General features: G+C 41.7%; 1 protein-coding gene and 1 long non-coding RNA gene across 5 annotated transcripts in view; both read right to left on the bottom strand.

Annotated features, from left to right (window-relative positions):
* The window catches only part of LOC306974783, a 321619-nt gene that overhangs the window by 194989 nt on the left and 105512 nt on the right, over nt 1-21118 (bottom strand). The gene's annotated exons all lie outside the window — the stretch shown is intronic.
* Nucleotides 1-21118, bottom strand: part of sema6a (sema domain, transmembrane domain (TM), and cytoplasmic domain, (semaphorin) 6A) — a 193199-nt gene that overhangs the window by 73819 nt on the left and 98262 nt on the right. For all 4 annotated transcript variants that reach the window (XM_079571681.1, XM_079571679.1, XM_079571682.1 and 1 more), the window contains exons 6-9: nt 20826-20927; nt 3563-3653; nt 2129-2248; nt 509-597 (exon numbers count right to left, since the gene is read on the bottom strand). In XM_079571681.1, the coding sequence (XP_079427807.1) occupies nt 509-597; nt 2129-2248; nt 3563-3653; nt 20826-20927 (402 nt within the window). The remainder of the gene's footprint in view (nt 1-508; nt 598-2128; nt 2249-3562; nt 3654-20825; nt 20928-21118) is intronic.

Genomic DNA, 21118 nt, shown 5'->3' with positions numbered 1-21118 from the left:
ATGTACAATATCCCTCTGTCCCTTTGTCTTTTCAACCAGCGTAGTACTTTCGGACAATTAATGAATAAAAAACACAACATGCTACGACACCTGCAGTGGTGCTCCTGGCCTCTAGGAGCATGAGTTCCTTAGTACTGCTTTAAGGAGTTCTGTGAAGTCTAATTAATCAAAAATGGACGACATTCTTATTTCCTTGTGGGAACTATGTCGGGTTGTTAGGTCAAAACCTGTTGAAGGAAGACATTTGTATATATAAACGTCAGAGAATGGGACCTCAAGATCCCCACACCCTCTCTTGTAAGTTTATTTTGAGCTCCTTCATCCTGCGTTGTGTTTATCTTCCAACCGAAAAAAAATAATTACTTGGCGACAGTGCAACTCAGAAAAGCCCTCTTCCCGCTATGCGATCCACCCACATCCTGTTAGCTTCCTGAATACGCCGGTAAATAGGAAGTCACGTCTGATTAGCCCTTTTAAACAATAGCTTAAGAAATGCTTTTGCGCTTACCTTCCCCATTGTGTTGTACTCCATGGCAATTTCTCGATAGAAGAAGTAGATGAAGTCCCCGTAATTGACTGCCTGCACAAAGTAGGGATCTGCGGACGGGAAAGAGAAACGCCAAAGTGATGTTTTGCCGTGACAAAACACTTCTGACATCATATTTCACAGTAAACAGCCCAGATAGCTGTCATATTATGCAAAAAAGCACAGAGTGTGAGCCAGAGTGCCTAAACCTATCATCCATCATAGCAGGGAGACAATTTGCATGCGACAAAAAGAGGGATCTCTCTATTGGGCTTTGACAGGACGGACTTGTGCTTGCTTCTCCCCAGGGCAGAGCAATTTCCCTGGAAAATGACTTGCGCGAAAACGTTAACATAACCACCCTTGTTCTTCGCAAAAAGTGCTATGACATGGGCTGCTTGTAAATAACATTGTCAGCGTTTGTAATTCGGTACAGCCACTTTGGCAGATGTCAACGCGCTAAGATTAACTACCGAAAGTAGTGGCGTAAAACGAAGCATGTTTAGCTAAAATTTGGGTGGTGTGCGACATAAGAGCCAAGCTAATTGGTTTAACCTCTTAACCCCCGCCTTAACCTCCAGCATTTTCTCCAGTTCAGCTTGACACCAGGTTACAGCCAATAGGCCAGCCTCATTTGAAAGCTCATAACTACAAAACAGAGCGAGAAGGATCTTTTTCCCCACATTTACTTTTTTGTCACATTTGTGTCACATTTTGTCATATTTTTCGATAACTTTTTGTCACTTTTTTGTCACATTTTTCGATACTTTTTGTCACATTTTTCGATACTTTTTGTCACATTTGTTTCACTTTGTCATATTTTTCTATACTTTTTGTCAAATTTTTGTACATTTTTTGTTACTTTTGGTCACATTTTATCAGTTTTTCAATACTTTCTGTCTTACTTTTCTGACTTTTACATTTGTGTGACTTTTTGGATACTTATTCGATACTTTTTGTCACAATTTTGTCACAATTTTGTCACATTTTGTAACTTTTTCGATACTTTTTGTCACATTTGTGTCACATGTTTCACATTTTTGGTCATTTTTGTCATTAATTAGTCACATTTTCAATGCTTTTTGGGGGTTTTGTGACCTTTTCATCCTCAATTTCATCTCGTTTTTGTTGCCATTGTGACACTTTTTTTTCATGAACCTTTCAGATTTGGTTGAGGTCGAACTGGAGAAAATGTGCTTGGTTCAGGTGGGGGTTAAGAGGTTAAGATCGGGCAGATTTGTGTGAATCATGGGGAAATAAGCACAGGAAGAGCAAATGATTACTTGCTAAAAGTTTTTCCAGTATTACTAGATGGGAGATCATAACTGGCATCCGGTGAAGAACCATTGTCATTTTATGTCCGAACTTTGTGATAGCTCAGTTTTAAGACTCCTCTTCTTTAAAATATAGAAAGATTGAAATTATAACATGTCATCCAAAATCTTAAGCTCTGCTACATCAGCAGGAAACTACACAAACAACCCGTGAGTCACAAATCAGTCCATTCCATTCCTCGTGGTTGGTTTTGTTTTTGAGCTCGCCAGGCGTACCGGGAGCCCTCTGACCACTGCGCCTCTGAGATTCGGGTTGTCCCACGCTCACCTTTCAGCCACTTGGAGTCGTGCTTGACAGTGCGAAGAGTCGGGCTGTCTCCTAGGCTACGATAGATGACCGCATCGATCGCCAGGAAGTCTGTTACGGTGGCGGAGTAGAGCTTGCCATCTGGAAGAGAGAGATGGAGAAGCAAATGAGTTGGAAAGAAGAAGAAGAAGACGAAGTATTGGAGTAAATTAGGCCACCATCAAAGGTCTTGCTTTGTGGTCAAACACAGAAAATAAATAGGCCTAGTATAATTGGATGCAAATGTGCAATGTTTAATGCTCTAGTGAGGAAGAAACTATTCAATCGTCTTTTGAACAGTTTCTCCCTGAATAGTGTGACTTTTTCAAACATTTGAGAAAAACGAAAAATAGTTCCCATTACGTTTACATTATACCCGCAAAAAAAGTCCAATCGTTCTTCTTACTTTAGCGTAAACCACTTACTGCCGGGGTCCCAAACAGTAAAGAAGTAAACCCCAGCTACCCATAACAACTGCACAAACAACAAACATAATTACGCAACGCTTTGAAGAACGCGCTTCAAAAACAATCCAGCCCAAGAAGTCTTTGTACCGAACACATGAGCTGAATCCGGCAGCAGCATGACCTCAGCCCGCCTCGGCCCCAGACCACAGTGGAAACTCAAACTACATAATTGAAAGGATGGCAGCGGAGGGGAAGCGTCTCCATTACTCAGTGCTTCCAGCGGCCGTACGTGTTCCCCTCCCGAATGCAAGTGCACTAAGCGGTTACATCCTCTCCCTCCGCTGCGGTAAACTGGTAGGGACAGCTCATCAATAGCCCCATAAATCGGTTCACAGCCAATACCAATGTGGACCTGAATGTCTTTCGCAGCCGCTGTGGTCATCCCAGCAACCTCACCCCGGCCAACGCCAAGCTGTGTCATCGGGGTTGTTTTTCGAGCTTGTGGAGCACCTTTTTTCCTCCTGATTTTCTACTGATGGGCTTCCAAATGGTGAGAGTACCGTCGGAAATGAGTTGTAGTCTTAGAAAATGTTCTCATCCAATCAGGAAACATTAGAGCTAAACAAGCACGATAACCAAAGTGAAATGCGTTTTCAGTGGCTAAAGTGCCGGCTTGTTTTATTTGACATGTTGCAAGAGAGCAGCTATTATAATAAACCACAGGGTGTTAAGAATAATATTATATGCAACTGCAGCTAATCCCCCCACTTTCACATACACTTAACTTTCCTCATCTGGCTAAAACACATTCAAGTGTCTAATAAGAGCAGATAGGGAAAAAATGAGTGCTAATCATTTTGCCTTGCGGTGCTCACTGGCTTCTATTAGAATCCTGTATCAGTAATGGGCTCTCCATCTCTTCCCCACATCTTAATAAATTGCAGACTGTGGCGCAGTCAAGTACATTTAAATGGGTGTCCATTTTTTAAAATTGAGTTCACGCTCTTACCGGCGAAGAGGGCGACGTTGGCGTGCTTGGCGTCATACGGGCATCTCGCCATGCCGCTGATTTCCTCTCCCAGCGCCTCCAGGCTGTCCATCTGACGGGGTCACACAAAAAGAGGTCACAGGTCAGCAAGTAGTGCGGAGAATGTAGGGCTCGAAAGCAAAATAAACATGCAATTCAGGAAAGAAGGCGTCCTGTTGGGTCAGGGAGCGAACTGTGGCGGTGCGGAGGTCGACGAGTGTGTGACAGTGTGGCTGAAGCTTTTACTCAAAATATCAAATATCTCTTATTTGAATGCACATTTCTTCCTACTCAGATCAAATTGCGAGCGGTTCTGTGTGGAGTTTCTCTCCCCGTGTCTGGATGTGTTTCCTCCGAGTGCTCTGGTTTCCCCCCTCGACCGAAAACATGCACAATAGGTGAATCCTCCAGCCATATCTGGAGATGGGAATGCTTTCTACTCCCGCCCCTTTCTCCCAATCAAGTCCTATATCAGGGGTAGGCAACGCCAGGCCCGAGGGCCAAATCCGGCCCTTCAGCACAGAACCTCTGGCCCTCAAGATGATTTTGAGAAACACTATCACACATATCAGAGAGTTAAATGGGAGAAAAAAAAATAGAGATACTGTCAATACACCCAATGAGGTCATATATTTTGTACAACGCTGGCATTTGAAGGAAGTGCACTGGAAAAAGAATAATCGTTTTAAGGAAGAAATGGTGAATCCATTAAGAGATTAAATCTAAGGATTGAGTAGATTTGGTCTAGTCTTGGATGAGATAAAACCTCTAGTAGTAGTTATTCTCTTAATTCAGATCATTTTGTGTCATTTCAAGTGAAAAACAATTGTCTGATTTCAAGTGGGTTTTATTCGTGTTCCATTGGTGCTATAGCATTTGGATCTTGGATTAGTTCAAACCGACTCAAATTCAACATAGAAGAACTTTTATTCAAGCAATTTTAAGTCATTTATCTCATTTAAGATGGTCATGTTTCCAGTGCTGTGCTTTACTTTGGGCTAATAATCAGCGGCTTCGGGCCTCAGTCTATTTCCAATAAAGAAAACTTACCTACCCCTGTCCTACATTGTGCTGAGGGAAGCTTCCCAGTTGTTCTGGAAATCCTAAGCTTTCAAATGACGAATGATGAAACGTATGCGCTCAAGGCAAATCATCTTGTTTTACTTGCCGCATTCCTACAAACATTACCTTTAAACATGCAAACATCCAATTCAGGAAACATTGCGTCCCGCTGCCTCTATATGTACGGCCCGAAAACAACCTTAATTTAGCAACATTCTGTCCGAGTCGAAGCGTGGAAAGACTTGTGGCGGTCAAGTGGTTTCAGTCAGAGCTGAAAAGGCAGAAGTCCACAAGTGTGTCCATGTGGCTGTGGCCTGCACTAATATTCTGCCTGAGCCGCTGCGCCGCCCTACTGCGAGCTGTCAAAGCACCCCATCTGGGGGTGTGGTGGGGGGGCTCGGAAAGTGTCACGGACGTGGGTAAAAAAACAACATTTCCACTGCAAACAGAGCACAGTGTGGGAGAATGTGGTTTGCTTCACCCAGTCGTTATCCTTCAGCTGAACTGGCATTAACAGTGGGGCTACCCGGGCTGAGCGACTCTGCTCGAGGGTACGCTTTACCCCCTGCCAAACGTGAGTCAGCAGCGGATGGGGTGTGTTGTAGAAGAAGAGGAAATGAACAGGATGATAAACTCTGTTGCTATAATATACGGACGTTTAGGGCTGAGCAAAACGGCAAAGAAAACACCTCATGAACATAGACAAGATAGAACTTTAAAAAAAGCTTCATCTAAAAAATGAAATCACAAATTGGATTATCGTTTTTTATTTTATTTCAATGAATGCCAATTAATAGTAACATCTTATAATAATATCATGAGGAAATTCTGTATTTCTGATGAATGCACCAAAGAAATAGATCATTCTTAACACATTGAGTACCGTGCTGTTTTGGGGATTAAGCTTTTGAGTGCCAATAATCCAGACCATTTTTCATGATATCTGGAAACCAACAAATACCTAATCTTCACAATAACATGTTAAATTATTGCACTGATTAAATGTCTCTCCATTAATAAACATCTTATTTTAAAACTGAACAAGAAATCCAAAACCCTGTCTGAAAAAGTCTTTGTGACAAATATGTCGACAACATAAAACCATAAATTTAAACCAGGCTCCATCCATTATTCAGCTTTCGTCACGGAAAATATGTGGAATTGTGGTCATTTTTAGGGGGAAATTTGAAATGATACATTTTGTTCTCATATTTATGTCAGTAATCTACAGCAAGTTTCAAATTGATATCTCTACATTAAAAAAAAATCCCAACCCTAACTTAAAGGTTAAAGGTTGCAAGTTGGTCATTTTTATACTCATTATTGCCACCTCAGGTCATACGTGTAACTGCAAGTTCTATATTAAGCTGGTGCATGACGGCATTTCTGACCCGAAGCAACAACTTTTTGAGTGACAGTGCAGGATTTTAGAGGCAGTTGTGGTGAATAAGTCTGGGCTGAACATGTAGGGGGAGGAACATACTTAATTTCAACATTTTTTAACTCAGTAAAGTCCCTTTACGATAGAAAAACAAATAAACTTCAAAACTGTGTTTATTTTACAGCAGGAAGCTTCTGTTACGTATTTGCAAACAGATACATTTGATCCCATAAAGAGCGTTGATATTTCATGTTTTTCAGATAAAACTTCAACAATCAACAAGTTACTCACATACATGAAGACTACTTCACTGTTACTGATTATGCACCTCTGATTATCTCATCATAAACTGATTAAAATGACTGGTTTGACTGTGGGGGGTCCAGACCTACTACACTTCACTAAAACGATTGTTTAACCCTCGTGTCGCCTTCGCGGGTCATTTTGACCCGCTGTCATGTTCCGGGCATTTGGATGCAAGGTGACACAAGGGGGCGCCCTTCCAACCTTCTCAGTGTAAATGTGAGTTGACTTTCTTCAGACTTAGACTTTAGGTCAGACACCATGAGTGACAGTAACATGACGCTAAATACAGTGAGCTCTTTGTTTGCAGTAAAAAGGCTGAGGCCTCATTGCTCTTCAGTCACAGACTGAGAAGTGAAGAAGGAAGTTGTGGAGCTTCTGCTTTAGACAGAACTTCAGACTTCTGCTGCATGGAAGAGTCATATCATATCAAATATTGTAATCTGTAAAGCACTTTGTGATTCCTTTTGGTATGAAAAGTGCTTTATAAAGTTTGATTGATTGATCATATTCTAAAACTAAAATCTGTAGTAAAAACATAATATATGCAAAATAGTTATTACAATTACTAAAAGAAAAATATTTGAAAATCCTGTATCTAATATAAAAATTCGTTTTATATTTTATTTACTCTAATTCTAAAGAATTCTAAAGAAGAAAACCCAAACAAACCCAAACCATTTGTATCTGCTGTAAAGTCATGTTTGTCCCAGTTCCTCTGAGTCGTGGTGGGTCATGGTGGACCATGACAGATGTGGACAGGACTGTGGTAGATCTACTTTTACTTTGGAGAAAATAGTTACTATAGTAACTGTTGAAGAAATGAACCTCATGAGCTTCTTCTGTAACATCTGTCCACATCAGTCCTGCTGCACCACGACTCAGAGGAACTGGGACAAACATGACCTACAGCAGATACAAATGCCCTGGCTTGTTTTTTGTTTTTTTTTGAATGTGGGTAAATAAATAAAAATATTAGGTTGATTGATTAGAACTGATTAGATATCAAATATTTTTCTTTTTGTAATTTTATAATAATTTTCCATTTATTATGTTTTTACTCCATATTTGACTTTCAGAAAATGATATGACTCTTATATGCAGCAGAAGTCTGAAGTTCTGTCTAAAGCAGAAGCTCCACGACTTCCTTCTTCACTTCTCAGTCTGTGACTGAAGAGCAATGAGGCCTCAGCCTTTTTACTGCAAACAAAGAGCTCACTGTATTTAGCGTCATGTTACTGTCACTCATGGTGTCTGACCTAAAGTCTAACTCTGAAGAAAGTCAACTCACATTTACACTGAGAAGGTTGGAAGGGCGCCCCCTTGTGTCACCTTGCATCCAAATGCCCGGAACATGACAGCGGGTCAAAATGACCCGCGAAGGCGACACGAGGGTTAAGAGGCGGTGATGGAAGCAGCCTTGATTCTCCACATTTTTCTGCACGCCTTTATTACTCAATACTCAGACCTCCACTGGGTACCGGCTCAGGTGCCAAAGACAATTTGCAGCCAAGAAGAGCAACACACAGAAAAAAACAACAACAAACTTATCCCTTGAGCTTTGAGATAGTTTACACGAATGTTGTTTTCATTAATTTCGTAATGATGGTCCATTGAAACCGGCCACAGTATTAAAGCTGTTGTTCATGTTTCAGATCGATGAGTTCTGGAGGAAGCCCACCCCAAAGCAAAAGGGGAGAAATTGCAAACTCCACACAGGCAAAACATTTCCCTACACACTCAAAGCAGGAGAAAACATATATAAATGACAAGGGCAGTGTACAGCATAGGTCAGAGGTCATTTTCATTACTCCAGGGATCAACTCATCCTCTCAGCATGCCTCAGTCTGTCTAACCTCAGCTAAACAGCTCAGCCCCACAGTGCAGTGCAGGGGTCGAGGTCAGTGGACATTTCTGAAAAACTGTTTGCCCACATCCACAAACTCATTTTTCCTTCTTCTATACATCGTGCCTCTACCTCTGTGGACAAAGGGATCGGCTGCGAAAAAAAGTGCTTACGCCACCCTTTTGTGCCGCTCCAAACAGGTCATTTTTTTCTTTTTTTTTTTTTTTCTATGCTATTCCTGTTCTAAATGGAAAAGGCTATCATCTGCCCACTAAAAAGGTCACACGCACGCTCGCTCCGACGCTGGAAACTTCTGCCAGAGAAATTGTGGAGGCTGATTTGGCAGTGAAAATTACAAGTGACCTTTTACAACAAACACAGAAGCGGCGACAGTGGCGGCGAGCGCGCTCCTCCGTCCAAGTTAGTTCTGCACAACTTTCCCAACGTTTTTGAGCGCGTGTATTTTCATTAGGGTGGGAAATGCATGTATAAGGGATAATCACTGCAGGAATAGGAATGGCTGAAGGTCAGGCATGTCTGCAACTCAAATGGGCTAACATGTACGTGTTTCTATTTACAATGGCCCTATAGAATATACTGTAGTGTACGCTCATGATGTTATTTTAACAGGAATAATGAGTCAATTACTGGTCTATACTCACAATGGAAAAAAACAGAAAGGGAGCGCGTGTTACATCACCTGCATTGTACATGTAGCTTTTAGAGGCCGATGCCGATATTTTTGGATTTTAAAGGGCTGATTTATTAAAAACATTCCTGTCCTGGTTTTCTCTGAGTGAAAAAGTGAATGGTCCTCTTTTCTCCAGCGTGACGTCAGTGTATACAGTCATTTTTTTCTTGCAAAAGCGATGTCACCATTTATTATCAATTGCATCAATCGATAAAATCATGTAAAACACTAAACAAGGATCACTGGACTATTCTACACTATTTCCTTGGGGAAATGACGGGATTAGGTTATACTAATATTAATGATGATGATGATAATGATGATATTATGTTACTATCAGTTATATCACAAAATAAAATACAAACACTTGGCCACTGCAGCAGTGGTTTTAGTTTATTTCTTTAAGTGATCCAATCATAGTTTCTGTGCCAGTCTTGCTTAGTTGATGTTAGCGTTAGCATCCTGCTGCTAGCTTTAGCACACTGATGCTAATTGCAGCATTTGCGCGGCTATCAAAAATACAATTTTCTTTTTTCAGACCGATTTTCATTGTGATTCTCAGTCCCCTTGAAGCCTAAGAGGGTGTTGTTGAGCTCATATCAAAGCTCTAACATTTGAGAGCAAAGTCTCTGTCACTTTCGGTTCCGGAGATATCGGCGTTTGTCAGCATTGGATCGGCCGATAGCCTATAAAAATGTAAACCTTATGCATGGCTCATAGCAACAATGTGCCATTTTTCCTTCACATATTTCCATTCCTGCTTGCACACAGTCAAAAGTTATCTAATCACGATTCATTGTATCCATTTCCCCCCATGTCATCTTTTGACTTGTTTACGTCTGACTTACCCAACCATTATCTGCATCCTCAGCAGAGCACAGCTACGCCCGTATGAGAGTTATATCGCCGTGACTTTACCCGTAGCTCTACTGTCTCCCAGCTTTGAAGCCTCAGCATCTTTCCCCCCCGTGAGCCGTGGCAAACAAACCGCGCACACAGCCCCTCCCACCTGTCACATCACAACCGGTGCTCCTGTCTCTCTCCGGTGACCTCTGACCCTCACGCTGCGACTGATCTACTCCTGCCAGGAAGACACTCCCCGCCCCGGCTACAGATATACCACACATGCAAACACTGTTATCCTGTCAGGCAGCGAGCACGGGAAAACAACACTCCCATGAGCACTTTGAAGCTCCGAGTCTAGACCAACACTTATTCATTCGAGTTTTGTAAAGACGTGCTACAGATTTGTGGTAGTTCTATTCTTTGCTGGCATTGTTAAAGTATTATTATTGCAATAGGCAGTGTTGGGCAAGTTTCTATAAAATTGTAGTATACTCTAATATACTTTGAGTTACTTTTGGCAAAATATAAACGGAAAATAGTAATAATGCCACCGAGCAAAAGTGCAGTCACAGATTTAATTTTTCTTTGCTTTCCCCATTCACTGTGTTTTGTTTTGAGGACATTCAAAGCAGTACTAAGTAACTCATGTCCATAGAGGCCATAAGCGCAACTGCAGGTGTCGTAGAAAGCTGCGATTTTTTAACTTATTTATTGCCCGTGAGAGTAAATACTACACAGACAGAAGAGACAAAGGAAGAGAGGGATGTTGTACATCCAATTACACAATGGAAATATTTTTTTCACTCAAACTTGGCTGTAAATACTGTTAGCTTTGCCCGTTAGCCTGTTAGCTTCTTCTTCGTGATTCCATTAGTGTGTATTGGTGACTCCGGTCCGGTGGCAGTCAAGTTGCAATTGTGGTTTTCTGGCAAGAGACACCAGGGGGAGGTGAAAGACCCTCCAATCATCCCATTAACACTTGTATTACCCCCAGAAGGACTACGAAAAGTATTTATTAAGGTAAACAAGTTAATACTGCTTTAAAATAGCTAACAAATCTTAGTATTTTCCCAATTTTCTCTCGCTTTATGGGTATGTTAAAAAAGACTGTTTTTCAACACAAAATTAAGCTGTGAGAGGTAGAACACAATCTATAAAATGCAGTAAACACGTCCAAAAGTAATAACATTGAGTCTTGTATACATACATTTATATTCAGGCCCTCGCTTCTATTATACGCAGTGTGGAAAAACACCAGCCAAGTGCTCATTTCCGAGCTCTTAGCCTTGTCCAACGCAATCATATTCAAACCGGCAAACGCATTTTATCAACCTGCCAAACTGAGGCAACAATTCCCGACATCACCATAAAGAAACTAAAACAGCCAGGCGAGATTTTTTCTTTTTTTTTTGTACATTGTTTACCAGGCAAATACTATTACGCTGTCAACTCCAATAGAAGCAACAAGGAAAAAAAGAGCGCTTAAAGTAATTGGAGAGATGCTGGCACTGTCACTCCAGTACCTGAGGGGTTTAACAAATGTACAGTAAGCTAGTGGTACTCTAGAGAATGGCGAAGAATTAATTACAACAACAGCTCATTGGCGTTTGTCCATAGGCTATATGCTAATTAATTAGATAAACATAAAGTAGATCCTCCAAACATGCCCATCAGGAGCGTCGCTAATTGGTCCACGGTCAGCGGCGGAGCGCGGAGGTTATAGGGACGCGCTCTGCCTCCGACTCTCTCGGCTACAGTCGCCTTCAGAGGATTTATTTGTCATTGCTAAAGGACAGATGAGGTAATCCTGAACTTGACTTGTTGTGCTGGCAGATTATTGCCACTTCAATGCATTTCTTTTCATTATTTTCAGCCATACACTTCAAGCAATCTATGAGCTTTCGGGAACTAACTAACTAACTAACTACAAAGGATGTTGGAAAGACTAAAAATAAAACTGTCCCACATTAATCATTCCATTTTCCATCTGCAACCAATGCTTAATGACAAGGTATTATGCTTTTAGCAGGTATTTGCTAATAATCTCAAACACATCTTTATCACTGGAAAGCAGAAAGGCGACTGGCTGCTGACATAGATGTCCTGAATGCATATTCTGTGGTATCAAAAATATTAAAGCATAGACAGAGCTTAAAAATGCCAATGCATTTCGACACTGGTGGGTAATGAACACACTACAGGTGTGCTAAACACCCAGAGAGAGGAGGCATCGCGTGTCCCTAAAGGAAAAACAACTATTATATATAGTACATATGTTTGTTGAAGTGCTCACTTCTACATAGATGATTAAATGTAAAAAATGATTGAAGCATAACATGACCGCGAATATACAGAGCACTGAAGTGATGAGAGGCAGTGACAATGACAGTACGCACATTTATCATCATAATAGTCAGCACCCAAAAGCATTAAAACATATAGACTGGGCCAAAGGACTAACAGGCCACAAGAGATACTGTATCAACCAGAACAAATGGCCACTGTGGAGACCAGAGTCAAAGGACGGGGAGAAATCTATCTCCTCATTGAGCTAGCGTTCACACCTTTGGGACCCGAAGCAGTGCTCATTTTTTCTTTTTTCACATCTTAACACTATCTTATACGTTTTTTTTTTTTTTTTTTAGAGAATGCAATACTGGCCTAAAACAGATGAAACAAAATATGCAGCATTTCCACTTCCTGATTTCCAAGCAATCTTCTCACAAGCCGCTCCAGCCCCATACCACTTGCTCCCCTTCCTTGTGCAGCTGTTTCAATTAAAAGAGAGGGGGAAAAAACACTGTACTGGCTGTGGTGGCGCTATGGCGAGTGCTTTTACTTTGCGATGAAAGGATTAAGCTTAGCAAGAGGTCGAGAGGTGAGGAAAACACTTCTTTTTTGGGTCGTTGCCGCCGCAGTGCTAGGAATAGCCTCCAGGGGAAGATCCAAAGATTACACAATGATTACTCAAAGATGCATGAGTGGGTGGAAGCACAGCTGCAGGTATGGGGGATTAAACTAAACACTGATTGTGATTTTGATTGCAATTAGTGTAGCCTCACGATTAAGCTGTAAATGAAAAGGTTTACTATTTTTCTAAAGTTTTGTCATCATTTTGCAACTTTTAGGGTCTCTTTCCTATATTTTATACGTCAACACCTTCAATTACTCCCTTAATCTTCTGTTTTCAATACCTCACCATCCTCACCTTCGCACCTATAATAACATGTTACGCTTACACTTTGTTACCACACTTCCTCTACATCCCTCCACCTGCGCAGCTCTCGGAGGGTTAAGTGCACAAGTTCACACCTGGGCCATGATTCGGCCGCGGACAGACCAAACAAGGACACGTCTCGCCGGGACATTAATAATCCTGACCCATTTCTCTCTCTCCGTGCGACCTGTTTCCGAGCGTGAACCCTTCCCCTCCTACCCCCGGCCCGCCATTCTACCGCCCCGAGCTAAAGACACAAGAGTCGAGCAGCTGCTGAAGCATTTGTTATTTTAACCTGGTAAAGAAAAGCGGCTTTGTGTTAAAAAAAAAAAAAAGGAAAAAAGAAAAAAGCCCGGAGCACTGGTGTGTAAGAATGCTATAGCACAAACATGACAGTCATCCTCGCACATTTGTTTTCACAGATGAATTGTCAAGTTAATTGCAGCTTTTTTTTTTGGACGGGACAGATCAATTTTCCTATTGTTCTAGTGGGAAAAAAACCTGTGCCGTTCAAATAGTTGCAAAGTGCAGCTTGAAAAAAAGAAATGGTACAGATAAAAGATGAAAATAAAAAAGTTTGGTGACATAGTTTTGCCTGTCCAGTCACCTGTTTTTTCATTGTATGGACAAAGTTTGTAGGACAAGTGTTATTTCAGTCGAGCAAGGCAAAAATGCAACCTCAATGCTCACGCAATATCTAGAACAAACCCAAATTCATGAAAGCATCAGAAGTTACCCGGCCCCAGTTTGCAGCTATGATAGATCATCAGTGAGTCTTTGTGGAACACCATGCGTTGCTGGCCCACTTCACTTTCCCTATTGCTATTGGCTCTTATGACCAAACAGATAACATAACATGTGAGTACAGCTGTAAAGTGGACCTATCTTCCTGTTTAGCCACCAAGGACCACCACTAAGTCACTTCATTTCAACAGTCCACTGAGAAAACAGTCACAGTGGCCACACTGGCGATGGAGGCACTGAAGTCATATGGGCCCAGCTGAATAGGCGGTTTATTATCACACCACAGCCAGGTTTGGGCACAGGGAAGAGTGGAGTGGCCAATGGAAGAGAAGAAGCCTGGGTGATTTATTATGCTAAAGGTAAGAATTGTTGCGTTGGCGGCCAAGTCGTCTCCTGTGTTTTTCTTCTGTTTTCTTGCTTGTTGTTGCAATTAATAGAGGCCTGACAACATGCAGATCACTGTCAAATTGATCATCAAAGTACTGCACTGCTAAAAGAATGAACAAATAGTAAAACTGATCAAAAAGTGGCAAGTTTACCTGCTCCGTCTTTCTCTTATAAATATGCAAAGCAGAAACTCATTTCTCTTATAGCCCACAACTCAAGCGACCTACTCGATCTATTCATAATTTGGCCTCAACATCAGTGTTTCACAGTAATCCTAACATTTTTATTCAGCACGATGTCTTAAAAGAAATTACACTTTTATGTTTTAAAGGAACAGGCCACTGTTTTTACATATTGAGATATGTTCTTACCTGAGCTTAGACGAGTTGATACGTACCTGTCTGGTCTTTGTGTGAGCCCTCAGTCATGCAAAACGACTAAAGATGTTGTTAGCATTTGGTCTCTCCCAATGTATAACTATAGCTCCAAACGGGGTAAAGTTGGAAGTGACCAAGCTCTTCCACAGGCACGCCAAACACCAGACAGGTACGTATCAACTCATCTAAGCTTAGGTAAAACGGTGGCCTGTTCCTTTAAAGCAGTACTTAGTAACTTGTTTACCTTAATAAATGATTTTCGTTGTCCCTCTGGGGGTAATACAAGTGCCACTGGACCGGAGCAACTGATACACACTAACAGAATCACAAAGAAGAAGCTAACAGGCTAACGGGCTAAGCTAGCTGCAGGCTAGCTCCACTTAAACAGTATTTACAGCCAAGTTTGAGTGAAAAAATGTATTTCCATTGTGTAATTGGATGTACAATATCCCTCTCTCCCTGTCAGCGAAGTATTTATTCTCACGGACAATTAATACGTAAAAAAAATCGCAACTTGCTACAACACCTACAGTTGCGCCTATGGCCTCTAGGGGTAAGAGTCACTGCTTTAAAATCACAATACATTTTACTGTGCCTATTTCAAACATATCCATGTCAACGTATGAGAAGAGTGAAAAGGGATAACTGAATACAACAACATCCATCGTAGACGGCCTAAACTTGCTGGTTTTAAAAAGACCTCACAAAAACAGAACATTATGCAGCAGTTGGTATTGCAGCCGTTCAAATTGGGATTATTTATTTTCTACAGTGACCATAAATAGTTAAAATCCATTTTGGAATCTGTTCATGACCAGGAAATGGCGACAGACGGGGAAATGTTCTCTCCGACACAGTCAGTCATAATAAGTAGTAATAATAATATCATTGCGGTCAAAAACTGTGAGATGAATTGGGCAGAACCAGGCAAACAAACCTAACATGTGCACAGCAATGCAAACAGTAGCAACTGTGCAAATATGGAGCATTACACCCAAGCATCGCAGGCTGTAGACCTGGCAGGAAGACACTCTCCCTGGGCCTGTACCAAATGTACGATGGCCTGCATGGGCTCATCCACCAGCCCTGGTCACAGTGTGTGCGCGCCTGTGTGTGAGAGAGAGAATTAGCGGTTAAATCCACCTTGGCCACGGTTCGCCTCTCCATCTCCACAGTGTGACAGTGCTGAAAGGAACTCCAGTTTTTGGGGCCAGCCTCATCCCACATTAATCAAGTGCACGGCGAGGGCGAGTGGGGGAGGAGGGGGTTTGGCCCAGAGCAGGAGCACCCTTCTCCTTATACACACCTTGGACTTTTTTTTTTTAGCTTCCATTTGCAGCAGGTGGCACAATGTGATTTAGACTTCAGGTCATATATGGGCCTGTGTTTCCTTCTAAACTTGGTACACCGAATAATTGCACGGTCACATTAAAAAGACAATTGGCTAAAATGAAACCATTCAGCTCGGTACTCCAGTCCTGACCAAGATCCTGGCTTACGCTGTAGGAAGGGTCCCTAGGCGCGAGGTCTCTCTAACTGCCCTTCACAGGTTGATTCAAATGCAGGGAACTAATTTCCCAAAGGAGTAAACCATACCTAAATTTTAAATTGAAGAAAGAGTTGGTTGGGTAGATTTATAGGCCTGTACGCATTCTCTTAAAGGAACAGGCCACCATTTTCCATACTGAGATATGTTCTTACATGAGCTTAGACGAGTTGATATGTCTGGTCTTTGTGCGTGCCTGTGGAAGAGCGTGGTAGCTTCCAACTTCACCCCCGTTTGGAGCTATAGGAATATGCTTGGAGAGGCTGAATGCTAACAACATCAGACAGGAGACAGACATGTACGCATGAACTCGTCTAAGCTCAGGTAAGAACATATCTCAGTATGGAAAAACGGTGGCCTGTTCCTTTAAATGCCTATTGTGAGCTGTGTGACTGGGGGGGGGGGAAGACGGCTTGGTCAATGGCTTTGATTGAATTTGAAAGAAAAACGTACACTTTTCCAATATTGCCAGCTGGCCCATAATGTTCCAAGTGATATTGTATCTTTAAATGGATGCCGTGACACATAGTATCAAATTAGGATAGCGCAATGTTTTTTGTTTTTTAAATATTCAAACACAATGTGATATGTTAGAGTATTTCAGTGTTATGATCAGGACTTGACATAAACACAAGAGCCAACAAGCCATAAATATGGGGAAAAATATCTAATACTCTCACTATGCACTCTGGCCAATTGGATTTTAAACCAATTGGCAAGTTTAATAATTCTACACAATAATACACATTTGAGTCTGAGACAGAGCTGGCATTATGAACAAAAACTACATGAATGGGGCACAGTTTAAACCTCTATATAAGGCACCCAGTTGAACATTTGACTGCAGTGACCACCGATCTGTGGCATTCTGTGCTCTATACCTCAATACCGAAAGTAAAAAAATGGGGGGTAAAGGAAGTAAAGGAATTGACCATATAATCAGTATTTTGGGAGAATTTAACAGGAATTTTTAGTCTGTTGTCTAGCCAGCTTTGGCCCCTGAGTCTGACGTTGCCTGTCTCTGCTTTACAGACTTCAATATGTGTCCCTTGATGAAAAGAGTTTGGACGCACGCTCCATAAAAAAGTAATGCACCTGAATTATATAATATAAAACAGTAAAAACAAAAAATAAACATGTACAGAAAATGTCTATGAAAAGCTCAAGGACAATGTACAGTTCAGTTGTGCCCAGTGAAGTCTCCATTTGGCTAAACACATTTGATAAGGACTTGTCACGGTGACTATGATGATATACATGAATGAGTAAATGAATGTAAATGAGCTGTTTACTCCATCTCCACCACAACCTGTTTCTTCCCAAATTCCCCGTATTACAGGTGCAGCTGTAAAGCCTAAACGCGGCTGATGAATGCGGACACATAAATCCCGCTTTCCCTGCAGCAACAGGAGGAGCGCACCCTCTGAATGACTTGGTCCACTTTAGCATGCCGAGCCATAAAGGCAGCCAGGCGGAGACGTCTTGTTTTTTTCCCCTGGTAAACAGATCTAGTGAACCAAAGCAGGAGCGTTATCCCCACAGGCCAGCGCGGCCGATAACATCTCCGTGCGCTGTGACCATTGCCATTGCCTCCTAACAAGCCAAACAATAACATCCTCCAGGACACACATGCGCTGAGCCGAGCCATCAAAGTCCATTATTGTCAGTCACTCTTACTTGTCTGAAGTAATTACTCTGACTGGAAGCCGTGCAGTAAATCCAAAAGTCAACAAGCAGAATATTTTGGTTGTTTGGAGTAAATAAACTGTCGGGCCAAAAAAAAACTTAGTCAACCAAGTCAACTCCAAGGCTAAAATGGGATTTAGAGATACAAATAAATGCTGCAATTCACTGCATGAGGGTGATTTTAATTGGGGAAAAGATAGTGTTTTTTTATGCTAAATAGCAGACATTTAGTGAACAGTAAAAGTCAAGCTCAAGAAGCAAGCAAAGCGAGACCAAATAGGAAATGATAGTACAGCTATCTTGATGAAAACTTTACCGCTGAACATATAAACTTTCAAAAATCTAAATTGTAATGTTAAAAGCTTCTCCTCGCACCTCCAGTCGGACTGAGATCCACCATTCCCAGCGGCAGTCCCTGCTCGCTTCACATCTGTGTTCATCCCATCCTACATCCTCTCCATCTGCTTCCTCTTTTCCCTGTCGTTACCTTGTCTTTCTTTTATTGACATCTCTATTTCTGCCTCCCTGCCCCGTGATTTACCGTCCTCGCCGACCTCCGGACGTCACCTCGAACTTTCTACTTTTCCTCAAAAGAATCTCCCCCGACTGTCCCAGAACACACATGGCCTGCTCGGACACGGTTTTGACAAGCGTCTATTTACAAGGAAGCCACGGTTGATTCATATTACACTCGCGCACCGGCCTGAGTGAGTGACTGAAGAAGGCGTTTAAAGGGGGGGGTGCTTCTACTATACAAAATCAGCCTGTGTTTTGGAGGATGCACCTGGAGATGAAGACGACGCCTGCAGAGGTGTGAAAGTCATCCATGTGTAGGGTATTCCATATGGACGGGGGTTTCAGGCGGGGAGAGTGGTGACAATGTGTGCGATGAGATAGTGAGAGAAAGGTGTTAAGAAGCTGTAAATGATTGCGCATGTGACACCTCTCGCTTCAGAGGGTAAAGGGAAGGTAGCGGATGAATCGTCGTCACTTAGAGCAAAAGAGTGGATGTGTTGATAGCAAAGTCATACAGGGGAAATGTGTGGGGCGGGGGACGACTGTGCAGGCAAGCAACACAACAAATGTAGGGGTCACAATGAGGGGTTAGAGTTTCAAGATACATTATACTTCAATTGAGATGAGTCGTGCAGCTTGGTCATTTTGTGCTCACTACTGCCACCTCAGGTCTTATGTGTAACTGCAGGTTCTATATTAAAGGAATAGGCCACCGTTTTTCCATACTGAGATATGTTCTTACCTAGAACCTAGATAGATGAGTTGATGCGTACCTGTCTGGTCTTTGTGTGTGCCCTCAGTCACGCAAAACGACTAAAACGACTAAAGATGTTGGTAGCATTTAGCCTCTCCCAGTGTATTCCTATAGCTCCAAACGGGGGTGAAGTTGGAAGCTACCCCGCTCTTCCATGGGCACGCACAAAGACCAGACAGGTACGCATCAACTCGTCTAAGCTCAGGTAAGAGCATATCTCAGTATGGGAAAAACGGTGACCTGTTCCTTTAAGCTCGTGCATGACGGCACTTCAGACTCGAGGTAACAGCTTTTTGAGTGACAGTGCAGGATTTTAGAGGCAGTTGTGGTGAATAGGTCTGATAGTAGAATAGCTCATTCTACACATTAGGACATGGCTGGAACATGTCGGGTATAGTCCCTTTAAGTAACGTCTTTTTTTTTTTTTTCAAGCAACCCCTAAACTAGTTACAGTTAGTAATTTAGGCGACACAGGAGGTGAATAGGGGTGGCGGGTTTAAATTTGAGAAAAACTAAAATTATTTCAAGTTTTCTGTTATTTTCTGTGTTCACATAGGCCGCTGTGTTTTATGCATAAATACTGGTTGAGCCAGGTTTTATATTTGTGTTTTTATTTTGTTGATATATTGGTTACAATATTTATTTTTTTCAGAGAGGATTTTGGATATCTTGTTCTATATCTTTTGCCTTGTCTTTTTTGCAATAGGTGGCGTTCACAATTTAGAGTGTGACAATGTCATAATATCAGGTGGAGGGCAGGGGCCAACACAACTACAACTCTATGGGAGAAATACAGTGCTTGAAAGAAATCTCCAAAAGGAAAATTGACAAATGTTTTTCCTCATCAGTATTTGACAGTGATTGGATTCACAAACCTGACACATTATTTTTAGGTCTGAAAGCCCTTCCTATTGCCCGACAAACCACTCATACTTTTCAATATTGTTACCTCTTTTGTACGCCTTTCAGAGAAATTAGACATTAGTTTATATGTGCTGCTGATAGAAAAGACAATTAACTTTGAGACAGTTATTGTTTCATGTGGATTCTTCCAGTAATGACTGAGATATTAACCAAAAACAAAGAGAAAAAAATCAGCAGTTCGCCAGTTACCACAGTTACCATAGTTACCGCCATGGGATTTAAAGTTGCCCTCCACCTCAATTTTAAACTATAGGCTGTTTAGATTGTTGTGATGCCACGTGAATCCAACCTATTCATAGAACAATCAATCAGTCAAGGATTAAAAAATATTGTTAAGTACAAGACTGGAAAGTTATAGTTTTGTAACATCTGCGCATGCCCGTGTATATCCCTCCCAAAAAGGAAATGACAATATTTGGATTACAGAGTCATCTCGGTCGGTTTTCATGCAACACATGGATACCAAACATGTCAATATTTGCAAATGAATACGTGTGATAAAGACAAGGGAGCGCCACACTGATGAGTTATTTTCTGGAAATCTCTGGCTCGCAGAGTTTTGGTCTTTTTTTTTTTACTCTGTAGACGTTAAGGGAGAAAAGTAGCCAAAAATCTCCACTTTGACCTTTGCGTGAATACTCAATGTTTTCACAGGCCGTGTCTCGCCTTTAGTACTCCCGAACTGGCCCTCGTAGCAAACACTCACACATAAATACAAAATGATCCTCAATTGAGCCACTGTTTTAAGTCAAGGCACACTCCGGACTCCCTGCAGAAAGATAATCAAACTGGATCCCCCTGCTGTGAGAAATACTAACCACTCAGCCAAGTTGTACACACACGGACAATGTGGATGAAAAAAAGAAATACATCTATCATATTGTGACCTGAAACATCTCCCATTGTTTGTTTATATCCCAACAGGACAAAAAAAAACAACCTTTTACTGATTTCAAAGTCCATACCTTGTAGGTCCTGCAGGACGGGTTGAAAGCGTTGGTCCCACACACAAACAGAGTGTCGTCATTCTGCTGCAACAGGACTTTGATGAAGTTATGGCACTCGTCCTTGAGGGAAAACACAAAGGCACAAGGTCCACTGTGACTTTCAACTCTTGTTATAGCAGACATGAAAACACAAGGCCATCACACACAACAGATGCATTGTGTTGTGATCAACTTAATTGTGTCTGGTCGGACGGATTTTTATGCAGTGCCCGTTTTAGTGCCCGATGCGAAGGGACAAAATTGTGTGTTTT

Source organism: Gobius niger, assembly GCF_951799975.1.
Source record: "Gobius niger genome assembly, chromosome: 1".
NCBI classification, from domain to species: Eukaryota; Metazoa; Chordata; class Actinopteri; order Gobiiformes; family Gobiidae; genus Gobius; species Gobius niger.
Note: the sequence above shows the minus strand (reverse complement) of the source record. Positions and strands in the feature narration are given on the sequence as shown.